Genomic DNA, 26,334 nt, shown 5'->3' with positions numbered 1-26,334 from the left:
CTGCAAGAGTTTGTGGTGCAATGTGCTCCTCAGTATGGGGAAAAAGTAACAGGTGGTGTTTAAATGTAGATTTTATTGCAAACACCAGGGTCCTTATGGCAACAGCAGTAGTAATAATAATCCTTTTATAGTCGTTTTTGTGCATTCAGATCACAATTCAGACCACAAATCTTAAAAGATAGGCTAGTATTGTTATTTTCATGTAGTAAATGTTTTTACTGTATTATTATGAATATATGAATATTACTATTCATGTTAGTTGAGGTTTCAGCTGGAACCTTGATACACAGCCCAGCCTTTTAGCAATTAAGTGACACTAATTCTCTTGTTTTGTTTGTTTCCCTAGGGAGTCTGTGAAGAAATGACATATGAAGAAATTCAGGAAAACTATCCATTGGAATTTGCTTTGAGAGACCAGGACAAATACAGATATAGATATCCTAAGGGGGAGGTGTGTTATTTTGTTACATTTCCCTTTTTGGAAACTAAGGGTGTAAAAATCTCCAATTCCAAATGGGATATTGGGTGCAGTGGTTAAAAAAACCACATGCACACCAAAACTTTGAGATAAAGGGAAAGTAATGTTTTTCCTCACTAGCTACATAAAACTGTACAGAAGTCTTTCTGTGAGTCCCCGCACCCACCAATAATATTACTGAAATGTATATGTCAAATTTTCATTTGTATACAGATGTGTTAAGTCATAACAGTTAATCTTATATTCATTGCAATGTACCTTTTTGTATCAAAGGTATTTTAGGTGAGATTGAAAGACCTTTTTGGTCACTCATCTGGGATTGGTAGGGATGAAGATGTTGTACAGGGACCACCTATACCGTCACACATTCCTTGAACGTATGGAGGAGTAATTTCTGAAGGGGGCTAAAATAAAGCCATACGTTTGAAGCTAAGTTAATTCCACATCAGATGGCCTGTTTTTTTGTGTCAAATGGCCTGGTCTTTTAGCGTTAGAAGTCAAACGTTAGTAAAAACAAACAAACAGTGCACAGAACAGCTGTTGCAGTATTTGTGAGACGTGCAATATGCTTTAGTATTAGCTGAGTGTTTCACCTACCATGAGTTGGCTGTGTGATCACTATGTCCAGAACAGTACAGGCACCCAGGTGGCCATTATTTGTTGTATACATAAGCAGCCGTGTCATAATGGCTGTTCAGTAAGATGGAAAGTTTCTAGAGTTGTTCGCTTACCTTTCAGAAAAAGAATTAAAGTGTGTGCGTTTGCTTCTTTTTAAAGCAGCCATGCATTCATGCTGGTATTTGTTTGCTCTGGCTGTATACTGTTAACATGTTCATAAATGGAGGAGAGAGATATCATTGGCTAGAGCAGCCTTTCCCAACCAGTGTGCCTCCAGATGTTGGACCACAACTCCCATCAGCCTCAGCCAGCATTGCCAATGGTCAGGAAAGATGGGAATTGTGGTCCAACAACATCTGGAGGCACACTGGTTGGGAAAGGCTGGGCTAGAGTATCAGGGTGGCTGGCGCTCCAGAATTGATAGTGCTTAGTAAAGGCATTCCTGTATTTTAATATTTACACGTTAAGCCTATAGTTAAAAAATTAATAGTTAAACTAAGAGTGTGTCCGTCGATATCTAATACCCGAGTCAAATTTACTAACTTTAGATTTGGGTAAATTTGGATTTCTCAGGTAATTTGTATAAATCAAAATGAGGAAAAGACTTAATGAAGATAAGCCGTTCAGTATGAAATTTGCTGTGGAGTATGCATCGCAGTTTTAGCTTGTGTACATCAGTATTACAGAATTTTTATAAACTGATATTCAGGTGGTATATGACACCACATAGGCTTAGTCAAAGATATGTACAAATAGAGGATCAGTGTTGAAGGTGTAACTCTAATGAAATGAATATTTATCATATTTTTTCGTCATGCCCCCAAATCAAGTGGTATTGTGTTCCCATCATAAGGGAAATAAAAAAATACAGTTTTTTATTTACCAATGGACCTGCTGGTTATCTTAATAGGATTTGTAAAAGGTAAACTATTATCCAAAGATACGGCGATAACTCTATTTTACAACTGCCTGTTAGTTACAAATGGAAAAAATAAACGCACTTTGCATATAGTCACAAGTGTTCAGCATTATATCACTGAAAAATACAAGAATATCTATGACAAATATAGTGAACTTCAACTTTATGAAAAGATTATCAGATTAAATTTAATAAGAATCTACAGATACTTTCACTATAGGTTTCTTGAGTCAAAATATTTTTATGTTAAGACTTTCTCGGTAACAATAGGTTAAACTTGATCTTGAATTAACACATTAAAACTCTTTGTCTTAGTGTTCTTTTTGGCCATCATCATGACTTTTTCAAGAGATCTATTATACATTTTTCATTTTTCCCAGTCTTACGAAGATCTTGTTCAGAGGTTGGAACCAGTAATTATGGAGCTGGAAAGACAGGAAAATGTGCTTGTAATCTGTCACCAAGCTGTTATGCGCTGTCTGCTTGCTTACTTTTTGGACAAGCCTGCAGGTAGGTATGTTTGCCCACAGACTATCATGGACAATTTTCACTTTGGTATGACAAGTTCTTCCAATGAGTTGTCAGAAGTTGCACATCCTCAGTGAACAGCCAAGTGGTGCTCTTCATGACCCATTCAAGATCTATAATTCCACCTGTCTATGGGTCAAACTGTTCTTTAATAGTGCAGCCAACTTCTGCTTTTCTGGGGGCATAAGGGTTGCCTCTCCTGTGTGAAACTTCTATGTTTTAAGATCATCTGGAGAGGCCACTCTCTCTGTTTTTTTCCATCTGCTGCAGTTAGGAGAGGGGTGAATGGCCTTTTTCTGCAATGGTGCTCTTCCTGTGGAACCCTCTTCTTAGAACTGTGCACCTTGAGCCCATAGTTATGAGTTTTACACAGGTTAATTTTTTTAATTTATCCAGGATTTTTAATTCAGTAAATATTACCATTTTATTACTGCTGCTTCTAAGATTTTAGTGCTCTAGTAGGATCTGCTGCAGAGATAGCATGGCTGTTTCATGCCTGTTTGTTTTTATGCTGTAAAGCCATCCCAAGTTTCTTTGTGATGGGAAAAACTATATTAAATAATAAATTAAATAATTTACAGCAGGGATCTCCAAATGTTTGGCCCAGGGGCTCATTTAGAAATCACAGGCAGCACAAAGTGCCAATTTCACTGAAGAAGAAAACTGGTGATTATCAAAAGGGCAAACCACACACACCCACCCACCCACACACACACACACACACACACACACACACAGAGAGAGAGAGAGAGAGAGAGAGAGAGAGAGAGAGAGAGAACAAACAGGCAACATCCCCTAACAAGTAAGCAACCCCCCCCCCCCAATAAACACATTATGAAAAGCGAAGAACACACACACAGAAACAAGCAAACAAAAAGCGGCAATGGCAAGATCCCTTTTCTCCTTTTCTGGTGAGTTTTGACAGAAGGCTAGAAGGTCCAGCTCCCAGCCTCCTTTCTTTCCCTTCTTATGAAGGATGCCCAGGGTGGGGCCGGGAGGCATTCTGTGGGATGAAAAGGGAGAGGCCGGGACAGCTGGAGACCTGCACATCTGTTTGCAGCCCAGCCACTGCCAAAGGTGTAAGAAAAAAGGAAAAAATCTTGTAGTTGTAGTTTTTTTAAAAAGTGCCAGGTGTGACGGGGCCCTGGCAGGCACCATAGGAGACATCTAGAGGCACTATGGCAGCTGCAAGTGCCATGTTGGCAATCTTAGACTTACAGCTACTTGTCAAAAAAGGTTTCTTTGTTTAGTTTACACAGATAGCGATTTGGAAAAGGGAAATTTCTGTTACTTGCTATTAATTGTTTTCTCCTGTTTTAGAGCAACTACCTTATCTCAAGTGCCCACTTCATACTGTCTTAAAGCTAACCCCAGTGGCTTATGGTAAGCTGTTCAAAATTTATCCTGTAAAGCTATTTGTATCTCATCTATTAACTGTAATTATTACAGAAAACATTACATTTGTGGGGGCAAGCAGGCAATTAGTTTTCAGCTGCAGTTATTTGTATATCAACAGGAATTGTTTGCTTGGTTTTTTTTAAAGAAAAAAGTTACTACTAAAGTTTACGGCAGTGATTTACAGCACAATCCTATGCAGTTCTACTTGGAGTAAGCCCCATTGACTTCAGTGAGACTTGCTCTCACGTAATTGCATACAGGATTGCAGCCTTAATTAGTAAAAAGCAAATTATGCTGTGCAAACCATTGTTTGGATTTAATTGTTTAGTTCATCATCCTATTAACATTTAAATTATTACATTTGTCTCTACTCTTCTTAAACCTTCAGGCTGAGGCAGGCTAGGAATTTGCATGAACTGGGATCTGCAATAAAATGTTGAAGTGTGGAAACCTGTTGTTAAGGATGCTGGCCAGCCAATGAGCCTTGCCTTCTTTTGGGAAACTTCATTCCATATTCCTCCATCTCAATTTTTAGTGTCTCTCTCTCCCGCCCCGCCCCCAAATCAGTCAAGATAGCATTCTGTGTCCAGTTCTCACTGGGCTGTTTTGCATGTATTCTTCTCTTTAAGTTTTCTTTCTTTCTTTGTACTTCTGTGAACCTTGCTGATACCACCTCATGTGGATGATACTATTTAACTAAATAAGGATAGACACTCACATAATGAGTTTGCTATTGGTATGAAGGATAAAAAATAGAATTCATGCTTTTGTTGTATAGATGTAGTCCAGTCATTTTTATGAATATAAAAAGTTGAAACATGGACTGTATTAAGCTAAGTATCTTCTTCCATTTCCTTTGTCCCATCTGTGGACTGAAATAATTTCTGACGAAGGATAAGCTTGGCAGTTACCGTATCTTGACATGGATGATTCATATCTTTCTTTTCCTTGTTTGATCTCCAGCCTGAGAGAGCCTAAATCCTGAATTTTAAAACATAGCTAGTTCAAAGAAAAGATATTTGTTACCATTCACTGTGTTCTTGTTCTGCGTGGCCAATGTGGAACAGTCATAAGAACATAAAAAGACCCTGCTGGATCAGGCCAATGGCCCCATGTAGTCCAGCATTCTGTTCTCACGATAGCCAACCAGATGCTTAGGAGAAGCCTGCAAGGAGGATCTGAACACAAGAGCACTCTCCCCTCCTGCAGTTTCCAGCAACTGGTATTCGGAAGCATAGTGCCTCTGACTGTGGAGGCAGAGCATAGCCATCATGGCTAGTAGCCATTGATAGCCTTATCCCCCATGTATTTGTCTACCATCCAAGTTGGTGGCCATCACTGCCTCCTGTGGGAACAAATTCCATAGCACTGAGTGAAGAAGTATTTTCTTTTGTATCTTTTGTCTCCTCTAAATCTTCCAACAGTCAGTTTCATTGTATGTCCACAAGTTCTAGTATTCTGAGAGAGGAAGAAAAAATTTCTCTGTCCACTTTCTCCATGCCATGTATAATTTGATACACTTTCATCATGTCACCTCTTACTCACCTTTTTTCTAAACTAAAAAGCCCCAAATGCTGCAGCCTTTCCTCTTAGGGGAGTACCTCTATTCCTTGATCATTTTGGTTGCTCTTTTCTGAACCTTTTCCAACTCTACAGTATCTTTTTTGAGGTGAGGTGACCAGAATTGCACACAGTATTCCAAATGTGGTTCCACCATACATTTGTACAATGGTATTATGATATTGGCAGTTTTATTTGTAATACGTCCTAATGATCCCTAGCATGGAATTGGCCTTTTTCACAGCTGCCATACACTGGGTCAAACATGTAGTCACTCTTTTAAACAAAGAGAACTTTGTAGTGACATCTAGTGTCCAAAATAAATTGAATTACAAATACTGTACGTTTGTTAAATAATTACTTTTGTATCTAATGGAGTCATACTCTCTGTAGACCCATTAAAATCAATTGACCTAATCATGGCTAAAGCTGATTGTTTTCAATGGGCCTAACTTAGATGGACACCAAGTTTTAATAGATTGGTTATTGTTAAAATAAATTCAGTAGTATGAGCTACACAAGTGGATATAATAACAAATACAGTTAGTGGGCATATGTCCTATTGGTATGTGTAAGTTTCTCTGGGAGCCTTTTTTCAACTAAAGAATGGAGTTAAAACTCTTTTAAATAAATAAAGTTTTTATTCTGGAACTGGAATCCTCCACACGAACCCTTTGTCTTCAGAAACTGCTTTAAAAAGACATCTCGTATGTTCCTTATAAAACAAACTTTATAGATCTGTTAAAATTGCGTGCTTGCTATGCACTGACAACACATTTTCAAATTGGTAGCCCTCTGGACTTTACAATGAAAATACAAGATCCCAGAGATTGCTGCTGGGGAAGGTGGCTGTTTGCTGCCTGAGGCTTACTGAATACGAATAATCGAAAATGTCCAGAAACAGGGTAAAATCAAGAATTTAAATTTTTTTAGAAAGATTTATAGCCTACTTAATCAAAGAGCTCTCTCAGCAGTATACATAATAAAATTGTGGATAAAACACAGCCAAAACCCACAAAATGATTAAAAAACAAATATACCTAAAATAATTATAAGTAAAAATTGCAGGTAAAATCAGTAAAACTTTTAAAATGTTTAAAATGAATATAGATAACTAAGGCTTGCTGAAACAAAAAAAATTCAGCAGGCTTCTAAAAAAATATATGCAAGAAGTTGACCTTGTTTTTACCGTATTAATGGTTTTTATTATATGGCTTTTATTTATTGTAAACCACTTTGATGTTTTTTAAATGAACTAGCGGTATATAAATATGTTCATAAATAAACAAATAAAGAATTATGGTCCTTTTTAATGTTAACCTTATTGGTATAGGAATCCCTGCAACATATACCCTTTTCATGACCCTGAGGTGAAGCTGGAAGCTCAAAGTCTCATTGAAGGGGCAGCATTATGGCTGCCTCCTATATGGCTTCGATCCTCTGATGTTGCTGGAGTATCACAGGAAGTGATATTACAGGAATGTCACAGGAAGTGATACATTTGCAGTGGCTACCATGCCACTACAGTAGCCTCACACCTTTATTTCACTTTAATTGTTCCAGGGCCTGTGTATTGCCTGTGTATCCCCTCTAGCAATTTGTATTATTGGTAAGGTATTACCATTATCATTGTCAAGATGGAAGTGAGAGTTTATTTTACAGTGGTGGTGGTTGTCCAAATGAGAGGTAAAACATCTAAAAGTTTACTTCTGTCCGCAGGTTGCAAGGTGGAATCTATATTTCTGAATGTTGAAGCTGTAAATACGCACAGAGACAAACCACAGGTAGGACTCTTTTGCTCTCACAAATGTGAATTTGGAACTCTACAGGAGGAATTGCTGGGGAGGAGGCTGCTCTGAAGTGGAAAAAGTGCCAGCAGGGAAAGGTTTAAGTACTCCTTCCTCCTACCACTGAGTTTCCATTCCCAAAGGACATTGGGGCAATATTGTAGACATTAATGTCTTATGTAGCTCTTAGAGCAGGGATTCATATACAACTAAATGTTTAAGAATTACAATGTAAAGAACAATTTGTTTTGTAAGTATATCCCTATTGTCTTAAACGTATTTAATACCTTGGAGGCGTCTTATCTTGTTGTTTGTTACTTCTCTATCTTTTTTATCTTGTTATCCTTTACAAGGGGAATCTGACCGTTTTCAGACATTACTGAAGCTGCCAGATACCCAAATTGTGTGGGTGCTTCTCTATGGCTAACTATGGGTGTAGGTGAAGCAGAGCTCAGGTGGTTTGGACCAATTTTCTGTTGGGTTTTGACTTCATGCTTTTCTTTTCTTTGGGAGGCGCCTACATGATTTGCTAAGATAACATACGAAGGGGCCCCTGCATAACCTTTCTCTTTCGCTCTTTTACACACACACACACACACACACACACACACACACACACACACACACACACACACACACACACACACACACACACACACACACACACACACACACACACACACACACACACACACACACACACACACACACACACACACACACACACACACACACACACACACACACACACACACACACACACACACACACACACACACACACACACACACACACACACACAGTGTGTTCTTAAATACTGGGGAGAAAGAGCCAGCATATGTTGGCTAAGAACAACTCGTGGTTCTGGGAGTGTTGTACAGTGGAGTGAGGTCCTCCAGATAATAGAAGAAGGGTCCCCAACCATTTTGGGTTCATGGGCACATTTGCAAACTCTAGAAACTGTCATGGACACCAAACCCACACACAACCAAGCACACATAGCAGCCTGTTCTTTTGGCTACAACAGAGTGTGCATTTCAAGCACAAATTCAGTGGGAGGAGAAGACCCTGCCATCATCAGGGAAAGCCTCTGTGAATGCATGTGCTCCTGTGAGTTGGCAAACCTCTGCAACAGAAACTTGAACAGATAAACATGTGTATGCATTATTATTTCTCTTGCCTTGATACTGAAAAATATTTCTGGATAAAGTTGCAGCAATATTGCTAGTGAGTAATACAGATGGCAACAAATACTACATAGTGCAATCTTGTGCCCAATAATGCGCATACTATTCCTGTTGGCTTCAGTGGATTCAAGTATGCAGCAGTGGTGCATATTTTTAGCTCATGTTATGAAAAGTCAGACAAAATGACAGAATGAAAAACCTGCTTAAAAAAACAAAGTTTAACATCTTTATATATTGTGGTTTTGCATAAGTGTTTTCCAAGCTGCTTTTAAAAATTAATCTTAAAAATTAAGGTCTTTGTATAATGTATTGCAAGACGTATTTATGTAGACGGAGCCAATGGTAATTATTCTGCAAGTGTTTTCATAAGTGGTCTGGGAAAAAAACGATACTGTACAATGTCATTGGTTTGATTGGCCTGGGATGATGAAATAATTGGAAACTCCCAAACGTGATACTGTTCTTCTAGAAAATTAGACACACTAATGCCTAATTATATACTATGAAAGATAGAGAACATGGACTACATTTGCCCCTTTGTGATGCTAGAAATGGCCAGATCTGATTGGCTACCTAGTTTGTGATGTCTTCACGTCCTGCATGTGATAGCTGATTGATTGGGATCACTTGAGGCCGCATGAAATAGGAGGTCATGTGCGGTGACACATACAACATCCATTTAATTTAAACATTTGCTTGTAAAAATTGTACTGGATTTTGGAAATTCAGAAAAGTTCTGTAAACAAAGGAAATCGTTTGATAGTTCAACATCATGTATTTGTTACTTGTGTTTCTTGGAGTCTTCCTTTCCTATTGTCAACATTATCATACTTTTTGACTGCACAGTGCTCTCATAATACACTGTCATCTGAGCGACTTTGACAACTAATGAGGGGTCTTTTTCTGGTGAAGTAACTGTGCCAGTCTGTGTGTACCTTTTGGGAGTAGTCTTGTGTTCACATGATGATACTGTTGGTAATGTTCTGAGCAGTGATGCAGGGCAGATAAGCTGTTTCATGAACGCTCTAAAACCTACTGCAGTTTGAAATTGTGTTGTAGTTATACTATCACCCGATTGTTTACTTAACTCAGTATTTTCATTGTGTTAAGTTGCTGTATTGGATCCCAGTGCTGTGTGTTTGTAACAGTTTTAACAGCATTATCTTATTATTTTGATGGATTGTTTCAAATAACTCATCCCTTGCCATTTGGTTGGTAGGCAGCTGTTCCATTTCCTATTTAAACTGTGAATAATAAGATGAGAAATATGCCTTTGTAAACCTGTTGAAAATTTTCTGTAAAATCTGCAAGTCTTTGAAAGGTGTCCATGTGTTAGTTTGAGTTGGTTGATACAGTGGCACAATAACAGTGTTTAGTTTGATCTGGCTTCATATTGAAATTGAAATTGCAAGAACAAAAACCTGAACAAAACATTAGAATATACTTTTGAGATTTAGAATTAGTTTCTGTGAGCTGCTTATGTGAGCCTAGTAGCTAATAGGTTTGGGTAGTAGGATCTCTTGGTCAGCCCAAATCAACATCTTTTGTCTATTGTAGGTGTCCTATTTACACTGTAGGAATAAAGTTGTTCCTTAGGATTGAACTGTTTTTAGCTGGAAGCACAAAGTGATGTGTCCTTGGAATTTCTTATTGTATTCTTGATGGTTGTATTCTTGATCATGGCAGCCATGTATCAAAATAATACTGGCTATCATATGGGTCAGACTGGTCACTGAAGAATTTTTGTCAAGGCGGTCCACACTTTTAGCCATTCTTGGCTGCCAGATTCCTGGTCTGAGAGATGTAAGGAGACAGCAAGTAAATAGGTATTGTAAGGTGTACAATTCCTGGTAACAGATTTAAGGATGTTTTGTCACAATATGTATACAAGGCAGCTTTATACATGGCCCCCAAGATTTACTAGCCCACCTGCAGACATGTAAGGCTGCAATTCTCTGCTCACATGGTTTGAAGTAAGTCCCATTGAACACAGTTTCACTTCCTTCTGAGGAAATATGCATAGGATTGTGCTGCACAGAGTTTCTTCCTCCAAGTCTACCTGGTTGCCAGAGGAGAGAAGGAAGAGGCACAGGGACAGTAGTGACAACGGTCATCATCTGCAGCAGTTTAGATACTCATTAGAGGATAGTGAGTGAAGAAGCATTACCATCCAGGTGGTGGCCCAGTTTTCATGTCTCAGTTCCGCTGCCCCACTTTGGAAGAGTCACTTGTTACCAAGAAGCTCAGTTCAGCTTGAGCTTTGCATAGGACCAGTAGGACCTACATATCAGGGTACATAAAACATAGGAAACTGCCTTGTGCTATGTCAACCACTGGTCCATCTAACTCAGTATTGTCTATGCTGACTGGCAGAGGGTTTCAGATAGTTCCCAACCTTACCTGCAGGTGCTAGGGATGAAACCTGGGACCTTCTGCAAGCAATGTAGTTGCTCTACCATTGGGCAAGGGCTATTTGTTCCTCTGGTGCCCAAACTTCTCCCAAGCACTCAGTTTTATTTAAGGTTGTCTGGAAATTGTGAGCTAATAAGAATTGCTTATTTGCAATATGACAATATTATATATAATGTAATTAATGATGGGTCTTTAGATACAGTTATGTGGTTGAACCTGGGATACTTTAAAACATAAGGGGCATGTGTCTGTCTGTGTGTGTGTGTTATGAGGAGGAGGGCTGTCACCACTGAACCTGTGGTCCACAGAATTATTAAATGCTATCTAGAAGAAGGGACTTCATGTGTCTATAATTTAAAAAGCTGTTACTGCAGTAGATAAGTGACTAGCTTTGTTAGTTTAAGGTCAGCTGTTTATTTGTGAAGAAAGCTGACTGGCAATGCTGCATGATAAACATTCTCCTCTGTATTTTTATTATTACACAGAATGTAGACATTTCAAGACCTCCCGAGGAAGCCCTTGTAACTGTCCCTGCTCACCAGTGAATCCTGTGTCCTGATCAGCTATGAAATGTGTGGTGCTTCTTTTCATCATATTATATTAAATTTATTTCAATCATTCCAATCATTTTGGAATCATCTACAGATGTCTGTTTTTGTGCAGCACATGACTTTTGGAAATTTGCACACAATCAAATACTATTAGTCAAGTTAATTCTCCTCACTTCCTGAATTAGAACTAATTGGCTGAGCCATCTGATTACTGGCTTCTATGATACACTTAATCAATTGATGATTCCTAATTTTAAAAGTGATGTTTTATGGCCATTAAGGCTTGGTTAAGTACGTTGAACACTGTAACCATATTGGGATAATTTTTTATTAATGTCTTTTTCTTTTCTCTGGATTGGATTGTTTCACATAGAAGACCATAACATAATTAATAGTACTTACTACAGTTGGTACTGCAGGTAGTGTATAGTATCAGGGATGTAGGTATGACAGCCAGCTAACTGCTTAACTATAGATCTTTTGTAGATAGTGTGCTTGCCCTTGACTTTGTGGAATATATATTTTTGTGATTTCAAAAAAGGGCTGCAAAATTTAATAGCAGAACATATCATACGGAAAGCAGGATTCGACCAAGATGGAGATGTGAAAATTGGAGGGAGAAATATAAATAATTTAAGATATGCAGACGATACCATACTACTAGCAGAAACCAGTAACGATTTGAAACGAATGCTGATGAAAGTTAAAGAGTAAAGCACAAAAGCAGGACTACAGCTGAATGTCAAGACTAAAGTAATGACAACAGAAGATTTATGTAACTTTAAAGTTGACAATGAGGACATTGAACTTGTCAAGGATTATCAATACCTTGGCACAGTCATTAACCAAAATGGAGACAACAGTCCAGAAATCAGAAGAAGGCTAGGACTGGGGAGGGCAGCTATGAGAGAACTAGAAAAGGTCCTCAAATGCAAAGATGCATCACTGAAGACTAAAGTCAGGATCATTCAGACCATGGTATTCCCAATCTCTATGTATGAATGAGAAAGTTGGACAGTGAAAAAAGCGGATAGGAGAAAAATCAACTCATTTGAAATGTGTTGGAGGAGAGCTTTGCGCATACCATGGACTGCGAAAAGGACAAATAATTGGGTGTTAGAGCAAATTAAACCAGAATTATCATTAGAAGCTAAAATGATGAAACTGAGGTTATCATACTTTGGACACATCATGAGAAGACAGGATTTGCTAGAAAAGACAATAATGCTGGGAAAAACAGCAGGGAGTAGAAAAAGAGGAATGCCAAACAAGAGATGCATTGATTCCATAAAGGAAGCCACAGACATGAATTTACAAGATCTGGGTCATGCTGTTGGAGGTCACTGATTCATAGGGTCACCATAAATCTTGGTTGACTTGAAGGCACATAACAACAACTAAAAACAGCAGGTGGTTTTAAGACAGTTTTAAACATCATCTTAAAAAAGAAGCCTTTTCCTTTTTTCTTTCTCATAGGAGGGAATCCTTCTAAGATGATGCCTGCTGTAATGCAAGTATAAGCTAACTAAGAACAAAGGAGTCCTACTTCTTGCTTCAGAATTATTGATTTTATGCAAATGCAGTTTCTGCATATTTAATCTATTGATTAGTTGACTAAAATTCATTCAGTCAATCAGCTAAGGTTTTGAAAAGTTGGGTTGCAGCCCTAATTCATAATTTATATGAAGGTGTAGTAGTATCTTCTACTTTATAAAGAAAACAAATTAAGAAACATAGAAATATATTTATTCTATGGTTTGGCAAATCGAGGTGGCTGTTGCTTACACATATGAAGGAGTGACTAGATATTACTAATAAGAGAGCAAACACGCTTTTGAAACTCAAATCAGAGATTGTTATTCCCTTGTTAACAGAAACCTTTTATGTCACTTAAGGATGGAGACAGACCTGGGTAACAGCTTGTTTTTGTAGTCCCAGAGTTAAGGAACAGCTGTTGTTATGCTTCTTGTTCATAGCAGGCCACAGTGCAACCTGATTACCTGCACAGCTCCTAAAGGGGGTCATATGAACGTCTAGTACTTCCTTCTCTTGATTTCTTTTCTGTGCCAAGTAGTCAGTTTGTACAAGAAGGATTATAGATAAATGAGTGACGTGTTTGCAGCAATTTTCTAAAATGTTGCCATGATCCGTGCAAACCTGCATTGAACTAAAAACACTGAGGTGGCTACCTTCATTGGGATGCCATGGGTATGTAAATGCACGTATGACTTGCACATTTGCTTTTTGTGCTTCAATCGAAGAGGAGCATGGCACATTTCTTCTGCAAAGAGAAGAGTTCACTGTTCCCAGATTTGGTGCCTAGGAATTTCACCAGTGAGGAGATGTACCACTTTCCCAATTGGACATTACACCAAAGTGTAAAAAGCAGGTGGTAAATTCTGAAGCTTCACTTGGTATTTGTTGTGAAAATGGCACTTGTATAGAACTAGATAGTATCAGCAAGACTATCAAGTGACTTCTGAAGGTGAAGAAAAGTTGGTTTCCAGATAGGAGTGTTTAAGACTAGTTAAAGATATCTTGAGAACTGAGTAGAGCTCCTTGCATCTACATCTGTCTGACTAACTGAGAAGACAAAATATTCAAATTGTGTGGCCTAGAGCCTATAATTATCAGATGGTGTTGGACAGGACAAGCTTTCAAAACTCCAATATAGTTTGAAAATGTGTGTGGAATGTAGGAAGCTGCCTTCATCAGGCTATTGATCTGTCTAGCTTTCTAAATACAAAGCATGTGATCTAACATTGAGCCAAGGTCCTTTCTTGACAAATGGGTCTGGTTTGAACAGAAGGTGAAAATCATTTGTGCATTTCATTTTAGCCGAGAGCACTCACATGAAGCCTGTGGATAAACAGCTTTTTTTAGCCTAAAGCCATATCTAGCCATAGCTATGTAGGGTGATTTAGCTTGACCCTAGGATCAGGAGGGATGTGGCATCCTAGGGCTGCCACCAGAATGACACTGTGACTCTCTAGTGCTTTTAGGGTAGAGAGTAGCAGTTGGTAGCCTTTGAGTCCCTGAGGGGTGAATTCTGGTTGTTTTCCCCACTAGCCAATCCACAGGTGCAAAGAATATTTGGTGGAAACAATGGCTGCAGTCATGAAACTTGTACCAGCTCCCTTGGGGCAGTGTCAGTGGGGGACCTGGCTCTTGCTTCCATAGGTGGTGATCTGTATCAGTTCCCTTGAGGCAGTGGGGGGCCTGGCTCTTCACCTCTGCCACAAGGATGAGGAACCTGTGGCCCTCCAGATGTTGTTGGACTCCAGCCCCCATCAGCTTCAGCCAGCATGGTCAATGGTTCCCATTCCTACTCTGTCCCTTCCTCAAAGTGGCTTCCAATAAAACAAGTTGCTGACTAGGATTTTAGTGTCTGGTGGCATAAAGATCACATGTGCCTGTCTCCCAACAGCCATTTCAATTAGTGCTTGACTTTAACAAAATGATGTAATTTTGTAAAAGTACTGTTTGCCCTATTTGAAGGTAAAAACTATATTTTCAGAAACAAGCTATTATTAATAGCTTACGTTGACAGGTCAAGGAATGCATTTAATGCAGGTAAACAGGAATTAAGCAGTATGGGCTTTCATTTGCACTACTTAGCAAATAGCAACCAATCTGCAGTACTCAGTGGGATTCGGTCTGCTAGTAGCAGGAAAGAAACCAGAAAATGTGTGCCCAAGAACCAAACTGTATTGCATGTGCCAACAGCTTGTGTGATTAATGGCTATTGTTAGAGGAGTCTTGAATAGAGCCCTCTTCAGGCATTCTACATGTGTGTAAAAACAACTTACAAGTGGGGAGATATGCATTAAGCTCCACCCCACCCATCACACTCAACCGTTTGTATGTATTTGTGGACATTTCGTTACACAGTTTAGAGCCCTGATTTTCCAGGGTTCTAAATCATGCTGGAAGCCTCCATGACTACAGGAGTAGTTTGCCCTCTAGCCTATGAAAGGGGATGGGGAGGAGCTTAGCACATTTGTCTCTGCTTGGTTTTTTTACTGGAATGCCTGAAGAGGGTTGGTATGGTGGGTGTCCATTGTGGTGTCTTATTTATACCACATAGCTCATTGCCTTGTGCAGTTCTTGGTTTAAAGTGAAAGAAAGGTGTTGTGTACAGGAATTGTAGCTAGATTCAAGCTTCTGACTCTAAAGGTTTTCTCCCTTCTGTATTTGTGCATGTGTCTTTGCATTGACTGTGAAAATCAAAACACTTGTTTTGGCTGTTCAGGCAGCTTCTAGCATGTGCTGTGTATGCTTCATGATTCCCATTGGTGGTTCTCTGTGAACACTGAAAAAACAGGCTTCTGCCTCCACAGTTTGTGAAGTCCAGGCCTGGGCCTAAAACCAAGCAGAACTGAACACATCACATTATGATCTCTCAAGTTTCTGATAAACTGGTGTTTGGAACAATGGAACAGAAGACTAGGGCATATTCAGAATGTATTCCAGAATAAAGGAACTTGTTACAAAGTATGTATAGAGTAACCAGTAAAGACAAAATAGCTGCAACTGTATTGCAGCCCAAACCTGTGCATATTTTCTTGGACGCAAACTTCACTGAAGTTGGAGGGACTTGCCCTCAGATAAATGTGCAGATAAATCACGCATTGTATTATTGCCTTAATTTTACAATATTTTCATGAACTAGCACAGGAAAACCTGTAGTAGGTGAAAGCTCCATGGTCAGGCTAAAAGTCAAGCATCATTGGTTTGGAGTGAAAGCCATAAAGCTTTGCTTAACCTGTTCTCTGTTTTCTTTTCAGAATGTATGTGTTAGCCGCTCTCGAGAAGAAGCTTTGAGGACTGTACCTAATCACTTGTAGCTCTTTTGACCCCCCCCCCCCCAGCACTGTCCCGAACTGCTGAAGCAGCGTTAAGGAAACCACTCAGGGACCTGAGAATGAAGACAGCCTTCAAGAAAGCCAAGCAACAGAGAAATGCATGCACTCCTCCCTCCTCTTGCTCTTCTAGAATGCGTTTTAACTGCCTGAGTCTGGGACAGGGCAGAGTTAGCATTAAAGGTTGAAGTGTACCAAGTATTTATGGAACATAGAATGGAATTGCTTTTAAATTAATATATGTGGTCTTTATCCTGTTCTTCAACTGTGGATGTTAAATGTTTATGAAATGCAGGTGTCACTTTTAATGTTGTGTCTTACTTCATTCTTCTAGAATATTTTCTTAAGCTGCTCTTGCTGTGAAAGACCATCCAGCTCTAGATTTCCTATATTAGTATTTTATTCAAATATTATAAAATTTTTACAAAACATAGAACAAGTGTTTCTCTAACTGAGGAATCTTTAATTATTTATTCCAGTATTCAACAAAAGGTACCAATCTCTCTGGTTAATATACTGATATTAGCAAAAAGCAATGTTGCCCTATTCCAAACATTGCTTTACAGTGAACCATTTAATTTTCTTTTTGGTAACTGCACTAATTTCTAGATAACTTTATCAAGGCTCCACACCATCTAGCAAGAGGCCTGTATAGGTAATAGTTTCCCAAATTCACTCCTTCTATCTTGTTGAAGTGTTAAACTCCCTGATTATTATTTGATAGTGTGTGAATAGCTTCATTTCCATAACATGCATACTGTAAACCCATTTTGTCAGCTTCTTAACTATTTTTGCCTTAACTATTCCTTCTTAACTGTTTTTGCTAAAAAAAAAAAAAGAATCAAAAACTCCAAACCCCAAACAAGGGATTTTTAAGTAACCTAGCAAAAATTCCAAACAGAGAAAACAGTCATACAATAAAATGATAGCATGGTCCGTAACTCATAGTCCAGAGGTTAATGGCAATAATAGTACAGACAGCTACAAGACAAGAGAGACCAAATTATTTATGAAGCTCTCGTGAGTTACTGCCATTAATGTGAGCTTGTTCTTTTCTTTTTTTCTTAAACCAAAGTCACAGATGAAGTATTACCTGTTTTGGTTTTTTTTATTATGTGTTAGTGATGATAAAGTTAAAATGCAATGGGTGGGTAAGTGCAGAGATTCTTTAGCATATCTGCTTTGTTTGTTGAATATTTCATAGAGTCCCACAAAAGACAAGACTCAAGACTCTTTCTTTCTGTGAATCTTTAGCAACCACGTCTTGGCCTCAGGGCAAAAGCATAGTGAAGAATGGAGCCCTCTAGGATTTTCCAATATTCATATGCATAGAGGAGTGATATGCTGTAAGTGAATTTGTGAAATTTTATCAGCCCTACTTTTACACTTCACACATGCCCTGTTGAAATGAATGGGATGTATATGAAAGAAACTCCTGTTAGCGATAAAACTTCCAAGCAAGTATTTGTTGTACTAAGCCAACATCTAGTGTACATAATTTATCATGTGATAGAAGTCAGCAGGCCACAGATTAGGTGCCTATTGGTTCCTGAAACGAAGAAAGCCTTGTCCTTTCATTGGACATTGGAATGTTTTTGCCTTGTTGTCTGTGTCGAAACCTTATCGAAACTTGCCATGCTGTTAATGCTAAGAGTTCTCTGCAAGGGACCATGTTAGGTTTGCTAGGTGGGTGCTCATATTATTTGTTTTTTATGTGGCTGGGTGCTATAACGTAAGCTAATGCTGTGTTGTACGTTTCTTTAATAAGGTAGCTAAGCAGCTGATTCAGTGCTCTGGAGATAAGCCATAAAGCCAATCCTACTTCAAAAACCTAAAAGGACTGTGTTAAACTATCAAACACTTAAAGCAACTACGCACCCAAAGCGCTTTAGCTATACTCCATCCTATTAGATAATATACATTGACATTGTAAATGAATGTATTCAGGTAAATCACTACTTAACTAGAGTCGATGAGATCAGAAAGTACTGCTGTTGGCCCACAGTACAGCTGCAGCTGGAGAAATGGATGCTGGGTAATGGTTTCCCTAACTGATCCTGCCAACAAACCAGCCCTAACTCCTCTAGATGTGGACCACGAATTATAATTCATTTATAAAAATCCTTTATAATGGGCTTGATTTAATCTTTTAAATGTTGAGGGGGTTATGAGGAGAAAACGGTGCAGGTATACCTTTGGGTTCAAATGGTAAATGTGATTCTTATATGAAAATGCTCTAAGCTGGCTGAGCTTATAGGCTGGTCTTCAGTGATGGATGTAAAATTTTCTTCTAGCCTTTTCATAACCAGATGAAGTATTTGTTTTCCTTCTTCCCTAATCACATTTCTCAATGTGCTGTAAAACTCTGTGGCTAAATATTTTATGTATAGTAAAAATTTTTATAGGTTACATCTAAATATACTGCGATAATAGCAGTTTCTTCTGTTTACAGGCTAGATGTATAATTGACAAAATAAATCACTGTGTGCAACTATAAATTAAAGATTTATGTTGATACTTGAAAATGAGGTTAGGAAGCTCGAATTCTGTTTTAACTTAAGCTGTGATCTTAACCCCACAGTTTGGGAATAAGCCCTTTTGAAACTATTTTACTTCCAAGGAGTGGCAGTTGGTATCCATTGGGACTGGTGGGGCAGAAAGCAGGCAGCCCGATAGTAGGCAGAGCCAAAGCTAATGAGAGGCAGAGCCAACTAATGCTAGATTGGCCCCGTCCTCCTCCCTGCTGAGTTCTGCAATGATCGCAGTAGGACTTAGGAGGAGAAAGTTGACAACCAGTGCTATATCCTGGACTGGTTGTAAGTAAGAAGGCAAGCAGGTGGAGGCTGGTCGAAGACAGAGTGAGGCTGGTAGGGTGGTACCCCACTTGCTCTAATGGATCAGCCACCACTGCTTCCAAGTAAATGAGTTTAAAATTGAGATGTTAGATTGTTTGTGTACCACCAGCTCTGTCTGGGGCCCTGTTCACACGTTACATTCAATGAGTGTATAGTCTGTGTACCTGGATACACAAGTAGTTGAGCTATACACTCGTACAGTTATTCACATGTAACATTCAACAAGTACAATCTCCGTTGTATACACTTTTGCTGTCAGGAAAAGAAAATGACTTCAATGAGACTTATTAAATAACACATGCTTATGTGAAATGGCTCCCAATGAGTACTGGAAAATTAAAAATGTTATGAAAATTATCTCTTCATGTCATAACTTGTATGGTTAGACCCAAATGATTTTGAATGAAATTAATTCAGCTGTGACTGTTAATTTAGTTACAAATTCTAATGATATATTTGGCCTTCAGTTTAATCTTATGTAATATTTGCTCCAAGAGAATAAACAATCAGTTTTAAATTGTGGCAGATGCTAATTTCCTTTTCTCTCTCTTGTTCTTTTGTTTCTTTAGTTGTGTGCAAAACATATCCAGCTCAAGTGAAACATGTTTCAAACTGAAATCTGTCAGATTTGGAAGTGTTTCCACTAACGTGTATTATAATTGCTATTGATTAATTCTGAATCATTTTCAGAAGCTATGCAAAATTCCTCAGAGCTGTAAGGTTTACTGTAGAATCATAGAATACTGCAAAATGCAGGAATCCTAATTAAAGCATATCCAACAAGTGGCTGTGCAACTGGAGACCCCACCATCTCCTGAAGTAATTGGTTCCATTCTTGTATCACTCTAACCATTAGAGGTTTTTCCTGATGTTCAGTCGAAATCTGGCTTCCTGTAGTTGGGAGTTAAGGTGATAGTTCAGCTATCACGGTGAGGCTTCAGTGGTCTGTAAGTATGTAGCATTGTAACCTGGCCAGCCCATTTTGTAGGGCACCAGAACCCGGACAATATATAACCCCTTCAACCAGGGCCACTCAGAGTAGAACACAGCCACAAGGAAACATTTGGACAAGCACAAACGCTGTAGCCTTGTGCTCTGATCTTGCATCCCTCTCCTTTAATTCATTGTAGCGCTCTGTGGCCAGAATGTGCCTTGGTGTATGCTTTTTTCAATTAATGCATCAGACTAAGGTACAGCCCACGAAAGGAGATGCCATACTATGTGGCAAATCTGCGATTAGTCCCACGCCTCTTACGGAGCCTGCTGCTGTGCTAAGCAGAGCAATCACCATCCCTTTCGTCTCTCATCCATCCCCTTTCTTTCCATCTTTACTTTTCTGTGTCTTGCCTGCCTACCTCTGTATCTACATCATTTCTTTTAATAAGAATTGTTTAAAAATTTCATTTAACAAGGGAAGATGTTTAACAAACTTGTTTCACACCCAGAGTCAAGATGGATAAAATGATGGATTCTTCCCATCTCTTTCATTGCTTGTATAGGGTGGAGATATTACTGTTAGTGAGTAATCTATTGATTATGCCTCACAAAACTGATGCTCTATAAACGACTAAAATCTTAAATGAGAACAACACCATCCTGCTCAGTATTTAAAGCTCCACTATTGTATCTTAGGCTGAGCTTTTGCAATAGGACAAAATAGTAACAACATTTTTAGGCTTTTTAGAATTGCGAACTTATTCTGAAGGTTATTTTAAAATATTCTAGTCTACTGTACAAAGATAAAATTTACATTCCTTGCTCCATGCAGTTTTGCCACTGGCCCTATCTGACACTGGCACATGCCTCCCAGAAAGGTGCACGGGCCTTGGGCTGAAAAAAAGATTTATCCGTGATGTGGTGTAAATAAACAGCTTAAATTTGGACATGGCCAGACAAATGTTACAAAGGGAGATGGCAATTTTCTGTCATTGCCTGATAGATTAAAATTAAACTTGCATTCCACTAGGAAATGCTTTAGTTAATGCATTATGTTGCTTTTACTTGTAGCTCTAGCAGTGGCCTAATATGGCCAGAGGTAAATTCTGAAATAGTGGAAAATTCATATATTGCTGTTACCAAGGAAGCTGCCCAAGAAGACTTCAGTTTTATATCAAGCCAACAACAAGGCCAGAGTCATGTCTAAAGCCCATTAAACATCCTAATTTCATGAAATACCTAGATGGGCCATCATCTTTCAGCAGTCCTAGCAGACAAACCTAATGTATAAATCACCAAGACCTATGTTTAATTTAGTATACCCTAACTGTAAAAAAGTGATTTACAAATGCATAGTAGTTGCTGTAGCTGTGGAAACTTGTATTTCAGCCTGTGTGTGGGGAAAAAACTCCTAGAAAGTATTGTGCTGCCTGCTTCTTCAGCCAAAGTGCTGTTGATGCCTAGGGAATAAATAGTTTTAGTAACCTATGAAACTTGGCACATGGGAAAATAAGTCTTGCAGTGCATTGGACCTAGTGGTGTCTAATATATCATGTGACTCAACTACAGTCAGGATATGTTTGCAGCTACCAGGACAAGAACAGCCAGAGTTTCCACAAGCTGGTATATCAGGGTGGTGCGGTTCTGTGTTTCAATAAGGCTACTTTCACACTGCACTTAATTTTGTTATTCTGATGATTTCTTACTGGTAATTTGCCCATTATATTTGATCTTTCACATGACGTACAAACTAGTTCTGGAATTCTAGTGGAATATAGTGCAAATTTAGTGTTAATTTTCATGATAATACCAGAGATAATCGGTTTGCAAGCTTGGGAACCCCAAAAATCTGCAGCCAGTCACGACAGGCATCCCGGCATGCAATGTGTTCCTAGCCTTTAGGTGCGTGGTTTTTTTGTTTTTGTACCAGTATTCTGGCATAGGTGCGGGTAGCAGCAGCATTTCCCACACATACCCGTGTCTATACAACTTTTTTTAAAAAAGGTCAGATGCTAAAGGGAGAGGGGTTGCATGGCGACGGGATGAGATCTTAGAACTGCATAGTGGGGAACTACAGCATGCATGTGCATAATGGGTGAGGGACAAAAACAAGTCTTCATTTCAGCTGTGTGAAAGACAGTTGTGCAAAATGCCCGTATATTGGCTGCAGCGTGAAAGGAATTTTAGAAATAGAGACAGAAGGACTACCATTTTAATCCATTAAACTAACACAATAAGCCCCATGTCTGAAAGCAGCCCAAGTTTCAATAAGTAAATATAGTAAATCGAAAGATTCTGTGCATCTTAAAAGTCATGAATGTCAAATCATTCAGGATGCAATCCTGTGTCCGTGGGAGAGCATCCCAGGCAGCAAGGGATATATTAGGAAACACTCTCTGACATTGGAGGGCAGAGTTCTGATGCCAAAGCCTCCCTCTCAGACCCCACTTCTTCCCTACCCCATCCTGGCCCAAATCATGGTAGCTCTGTTAAAAAAATAGAAATGGACTGCCTTCAAGTTGATCCCGACTTATGGCGACCCTATGAATAGGGTTTTCATGGTAAGAAGTATTCAGAGAGGGTTTACCACTTGCCTTCCTCTGAGGCTGAGAGGCAGTGAGTGACCCAAGGTCACCCAGTGAGCTTCATGGCTGTGTGGGGATTCCAACCCTGGGCTCGCAGGTCATAGTCCCGATAGTCATAATAAAGGGAACATTCCAGGGAGCCCGACTTGTCCCCAATCTGGGAGAAAATGTAGACATACATTTGAATATGCCTAAAGCTCTCCATCCCAATGGGAGGGATTTTTTAAAAATCCTCATCAGCCTGGAAACGAATGCAGAACATTCTTCTATTCTCACTTCTACCCTGCTGGCAAGGGCCTGGCAGGGCATTATGTGAGGTGGTCAACCTGTGTCATTACCACTTTAGGATTGCAGCCTTAGATGCAAAAGGCATAAAGACTCCTTGGTGCTTGTTAGATCATCGGGAACCACAATCTCTTTAACCTGAATTGAACAGAACTTTAACAAAAGTGTCAAATTATTGATTCAGAAAAGGGTTTGACTTCATGTATAGGTGTGTTCCCTGCTCTTAGTCAGAATTAGTCATGCAGATGCAAAATGAAAGGGCCTCTCACTTTGGGGTTGTCCAGGGCTTTGCCCAGAATTGAAGCAGCAGCAGCAAAGATAGAGGCCCGCTGTGTTATATCTGAAATCCAAATGTAGCAACCTGTGACAATACTGACATAGGAAGGTGGAATAGACAGAACTGCACTCTCCTATGTCTATCCATTAATCCACATAATCCATTTGCTGAGGCTATTTCATCTACACAGATCTTCTGTGTCCTCTAATCCAGATTTCCTTGGGAAAGTGAGGAAGGCTTGTTTTTGCAGTGCTGCTCCTCCTCCCTGGGTCAGTCTGTCACAAATATGCTCTTTCTGCTAAACAGCTAGCCAGCCTTTTCTCAGTGTCTGACTATAGAGCACAGCTATCAACTTTATGATCAGCCTTCTCTGTGTGGCCACCAGAAGGTCTGGCATCTAAATGCTCTGGCATCCACAAAGGCGGCTTTATAACAGGGGCATCCATTTTAAGCCCCAGGGAAGGCATTGTTTTTGGCAGTGAGGGAATTAGGAGTGAGTGGTGTCTAAGGCATCTGTAGGAGAGATCATCAAGGGTCACTTGTTTCTCATGGGTACACAGAATCATAGAATAATATGGTTGGAAAGGGCCTAAAAAGCCATTGAGTCCAACCCCCTGTTCAATGCAGGAATCCAAGTTCAAGCGTATCCGATAGGTGGCTGTCCAGCTGCCTCTTGAATGCCTCCAGTGTTGGAGAGCCCACACCTCCCTGGGTAATTGGTTCCATTGTCGTACTGCTCTAACAGGAAGTTTTTCCTGATGTTCAGCTGAAATCTTGGGCTATCCAAATGTGCCTTAAAAAGAGCTTGCATAGTGGGCTTGTGTGACCTTCTGCTGCCCAGGTCCACAGCTTTTAGACTATAGGGAGGATAAAATAGGAAGGGTAGCTTTTCAAATAATAGATGTATTTTTATTTAATCTTTTAGTTTTATCATTCCATCTTTCCAAACAAGTATTCCAGAATCAACACATCAGTTTTGCAATGTTCCTTCCCTGTCCTCTCCCCAAGTTTCAACACACTGCACATGTTGTAGGTGTTTCTGTCTAGCATAAAAATCTGTTCTTAAGATCAAGATACAAGGTACAATGATTAGGTATCACTTACTGTGTATTTAAATATTCCTACAGGAACCAGTCCCTATCTCCTCAAGTGTGCTGAAGTGGAGACTGAGCCTGTATCAGCGGGCACTGAAACCAAAATTAGACCCTGACACATGCTCCAACTCAAGGCCAGATTATCCATTAGGCTTAGTAGGCTGAAGCCTAGGGGCCCGGAGCTCTTGGGGGCCCACGATCCGCAGAAGCAGGACAGGAGCCACGGATCGCGGGACAAGAGCTTCCGAACCACCCACCATCCCCCCGCTTCACTTACCTTTTTCTCCGCTGTTTTTTTTGCGGTTTGCCATCAATCAAGATGGTGGCCCAGGTTTCCCTAAGGGGCTGAAGCCTCTGCCGCCATCTTCGTTGATGGCACGCATGCGTGCTACACGTGCACATTGCTGCCATCAACCAAGATGGTGGCAGAGGCTTCAGCCCCTTAGGGAAACCTGGGCCGCCATCTTGATTGATGGAAACCTGCGTGCAGTGTGCGCAGCTGCAAAAAAAGCAGAAAGGTAGGAGAAGCGGGGGGGATGGGATGGGACGGGACGGGACGGTGGGCGGCTCAGAATCGGCCTAGGGGCCCCCTCAGCTTAATCCGGCCCTGCTCCAAGTCCCTCGGAAGAAACTTCTCAAAGGAAGATTCTCTGAAGTGAGACCTGCCCACTCTCCTTCAAAAAAGACGCACAGCCTGTTCCTATGCATGTTTACTCAGAAGTAAGCTCAACTGAGTTTAAGGCGAGTTACACTTCACTATGCGTTCCTAGGATTGCAGCAGGGCTAGCCCAAGACATCTTGCTACCTGAAGGGGAAAAAAGGAGAAGATGGCACCCCTTTCCCATTTGCACAACTAGAAACCAACCAGATTGGCAGTTCAGTTTTTCTTTCAACACTGGTAACAGGACCCCATCCTTCTATGCAGGAGGCTTGCTTAAGGAGTGCAGGGCAGGCCACATGGCACACACAGCTCTGTCTTCCATCATTTCACTGCCACTTTGTGCCCCTTCCCCCCAGCCAAATGGTGGATGGGTGGCCCTGGACTGCAGTTTAAATGTGGCCTGTGATAGCATTAATCTAATAAGGAAAGGGGCATCCTTTTTCATAAAAACCACCTAGTACTTTCATAATCTTTTAGATGGGGGGTACCATGTATGAACAGCAAAAAAATAACTTACTTTAAAGGTTGTAAACTTGACAGAATAAGGTCCTGCAAAGCACCGTATCAATTGATGACAGCCCATAACCAACTGAATCAAAATTCAAGTTATTTCATTTGATAAAGTAAAAACTGCCTAGCTGTCTCACTTTATTTAAAGGCTGCCCTTCAATAACCTATCTTTAACCTCTTGAGCAAAATATACAGCATATACATATATAATTCCAAACGGAAGTAACCACACACACAATTTACATTTTCCCTGCTGTAGAGAAAGTCATTTACACAATTCACAAGGATACTTAAACCCAACCTGCAAAATTAAGCTACTGCCAGTTGCCAAAGAATTAGCAGTATTAACATAACTAGTCACTATTGAGTGTTATTCAGAATGAAAGAAAAGAGATGACAGTATCCTTTGATCACATTTCACATGGAGTGCTTGAAAGCTTCCATTTTGCAGCTGTACCTCAAAGTTCTGCTATGTTGATGAACTATTTTTCCAGAATTCTTTCAAATTTGGGGTTGATAAAAGAGAACCCGGCAAATGCAGCCTGATCCATAGAGTCTATTAAGTTTTTGTCACTGTATGATAGTCGAGGCTTCTCACTCAAAAACTCTCTGTCAAAGTTGTTGTAGTCACTTGCTGATTTCTGTAGAGAAGTGAAGGGCAACAAACAAAATTAGTCAAAATGGCTTCAATCAATCTGGCCAAGAAGCCTCATCAGGTGGATGCAGAGTCCCGTTTCATTTTAATGAGTTCAAACAACTGCAGTGTGAGCATGGTTGTCTGCACCACTCCACCAAATAATGTTGGAACTTATCACACATCAGGTGGAGATG

At 39.8% G+C, this 26,334-nt stretch overlaps 2 protein-coding genes across 12 annotated transcripts in view; one reads left to right on the top strand and one right to left on the bottom strand.

The window, feature by feature from the left end:
• The window catches only part of PFKFB4 (6-phosphofructo-2-kinase/fructose-2,6-biphosphatase 4), a 113,586-nt gene extending 94,783 nt beyond the window's left edge, over positions 1–18,803 (top strand). For 4 of the 7 annotated variants that reach the window (XM_061618036.1, XM_061618040.1, XM_061618034.1 and 1 more), the window contains exons 10-15: positions 347–451; positions 2,396–2,525; positions 3,864–3,926; positions 7,221–7,285; positions 11,373–11,459; positions 16,226–18,803. In XM_061618036.1, the coding sequence (XP_061474020.1) occupies positions 347–451; positions 2,396–2,525; positions 3,864–3,926; positions 7,221–7,285; positions 11,373–11,432 (423 nt within the window). In that variant the 3' untranslated portion in view covers positions 11,433–11,459; positions 16,226–18,803. Of the gene's footprint in view, positions 1–346; positions 452–2,395; positions 2,530–3,863; positions 3,927–7,220; positions 7,286–11,372; positions 11,460–16,225 lie in introns of those variants that run through there. The other 3 variants (XM_061618035.1, XM_061618039.1, XM_061618038.1) reach the window with 3 other exon arrangements.
• A 5,322-nt stretch (positions 18,804–24,125) lies between these two features.
• PRKCD (protein kinase C delta) overlaps positions 24,126–26,334 on the bottom strand; it is a 113,498-nt gene continuing 111,289 nt past the window's right edge. For all 5 annotated transcript variants that reach the window (XM_061618031.1, XM_061618029.1, XM_061618028.1 and 2 more), the window contains exon 18: positions 24,126–26,144. In XM_061618031.1, coding sequence (XP_061474015.1) covers positions 25,986–26,144 — 159 coding nt within the window. In that variant the 3' untranslated portion in view covers positions 24,126–25,985. The remainder of the gene's footprint in view (positions 26,145–26,334) is intronic.

Source organism: Rhineura floridana, chromosome 3 (assembly GCF_030035675.1).
Source record: "Rhineura floridana isolate rRhiFlo1 chromosome 3, rRhiFlo1.hap2, whole genome shotgun sequence".
NCBI classification, from domain to species: Eukaryota; Metazoa; Chordata; class Lepidosauria; order Squamata; family Rhineuridae; genus Rhineura; species Rhineura floridana.
The sequence above is the reverse complement of the archived record's forward strand: the minus strand, read 5'-3'. Positions and strand labels throughout refer to the sequence as shown.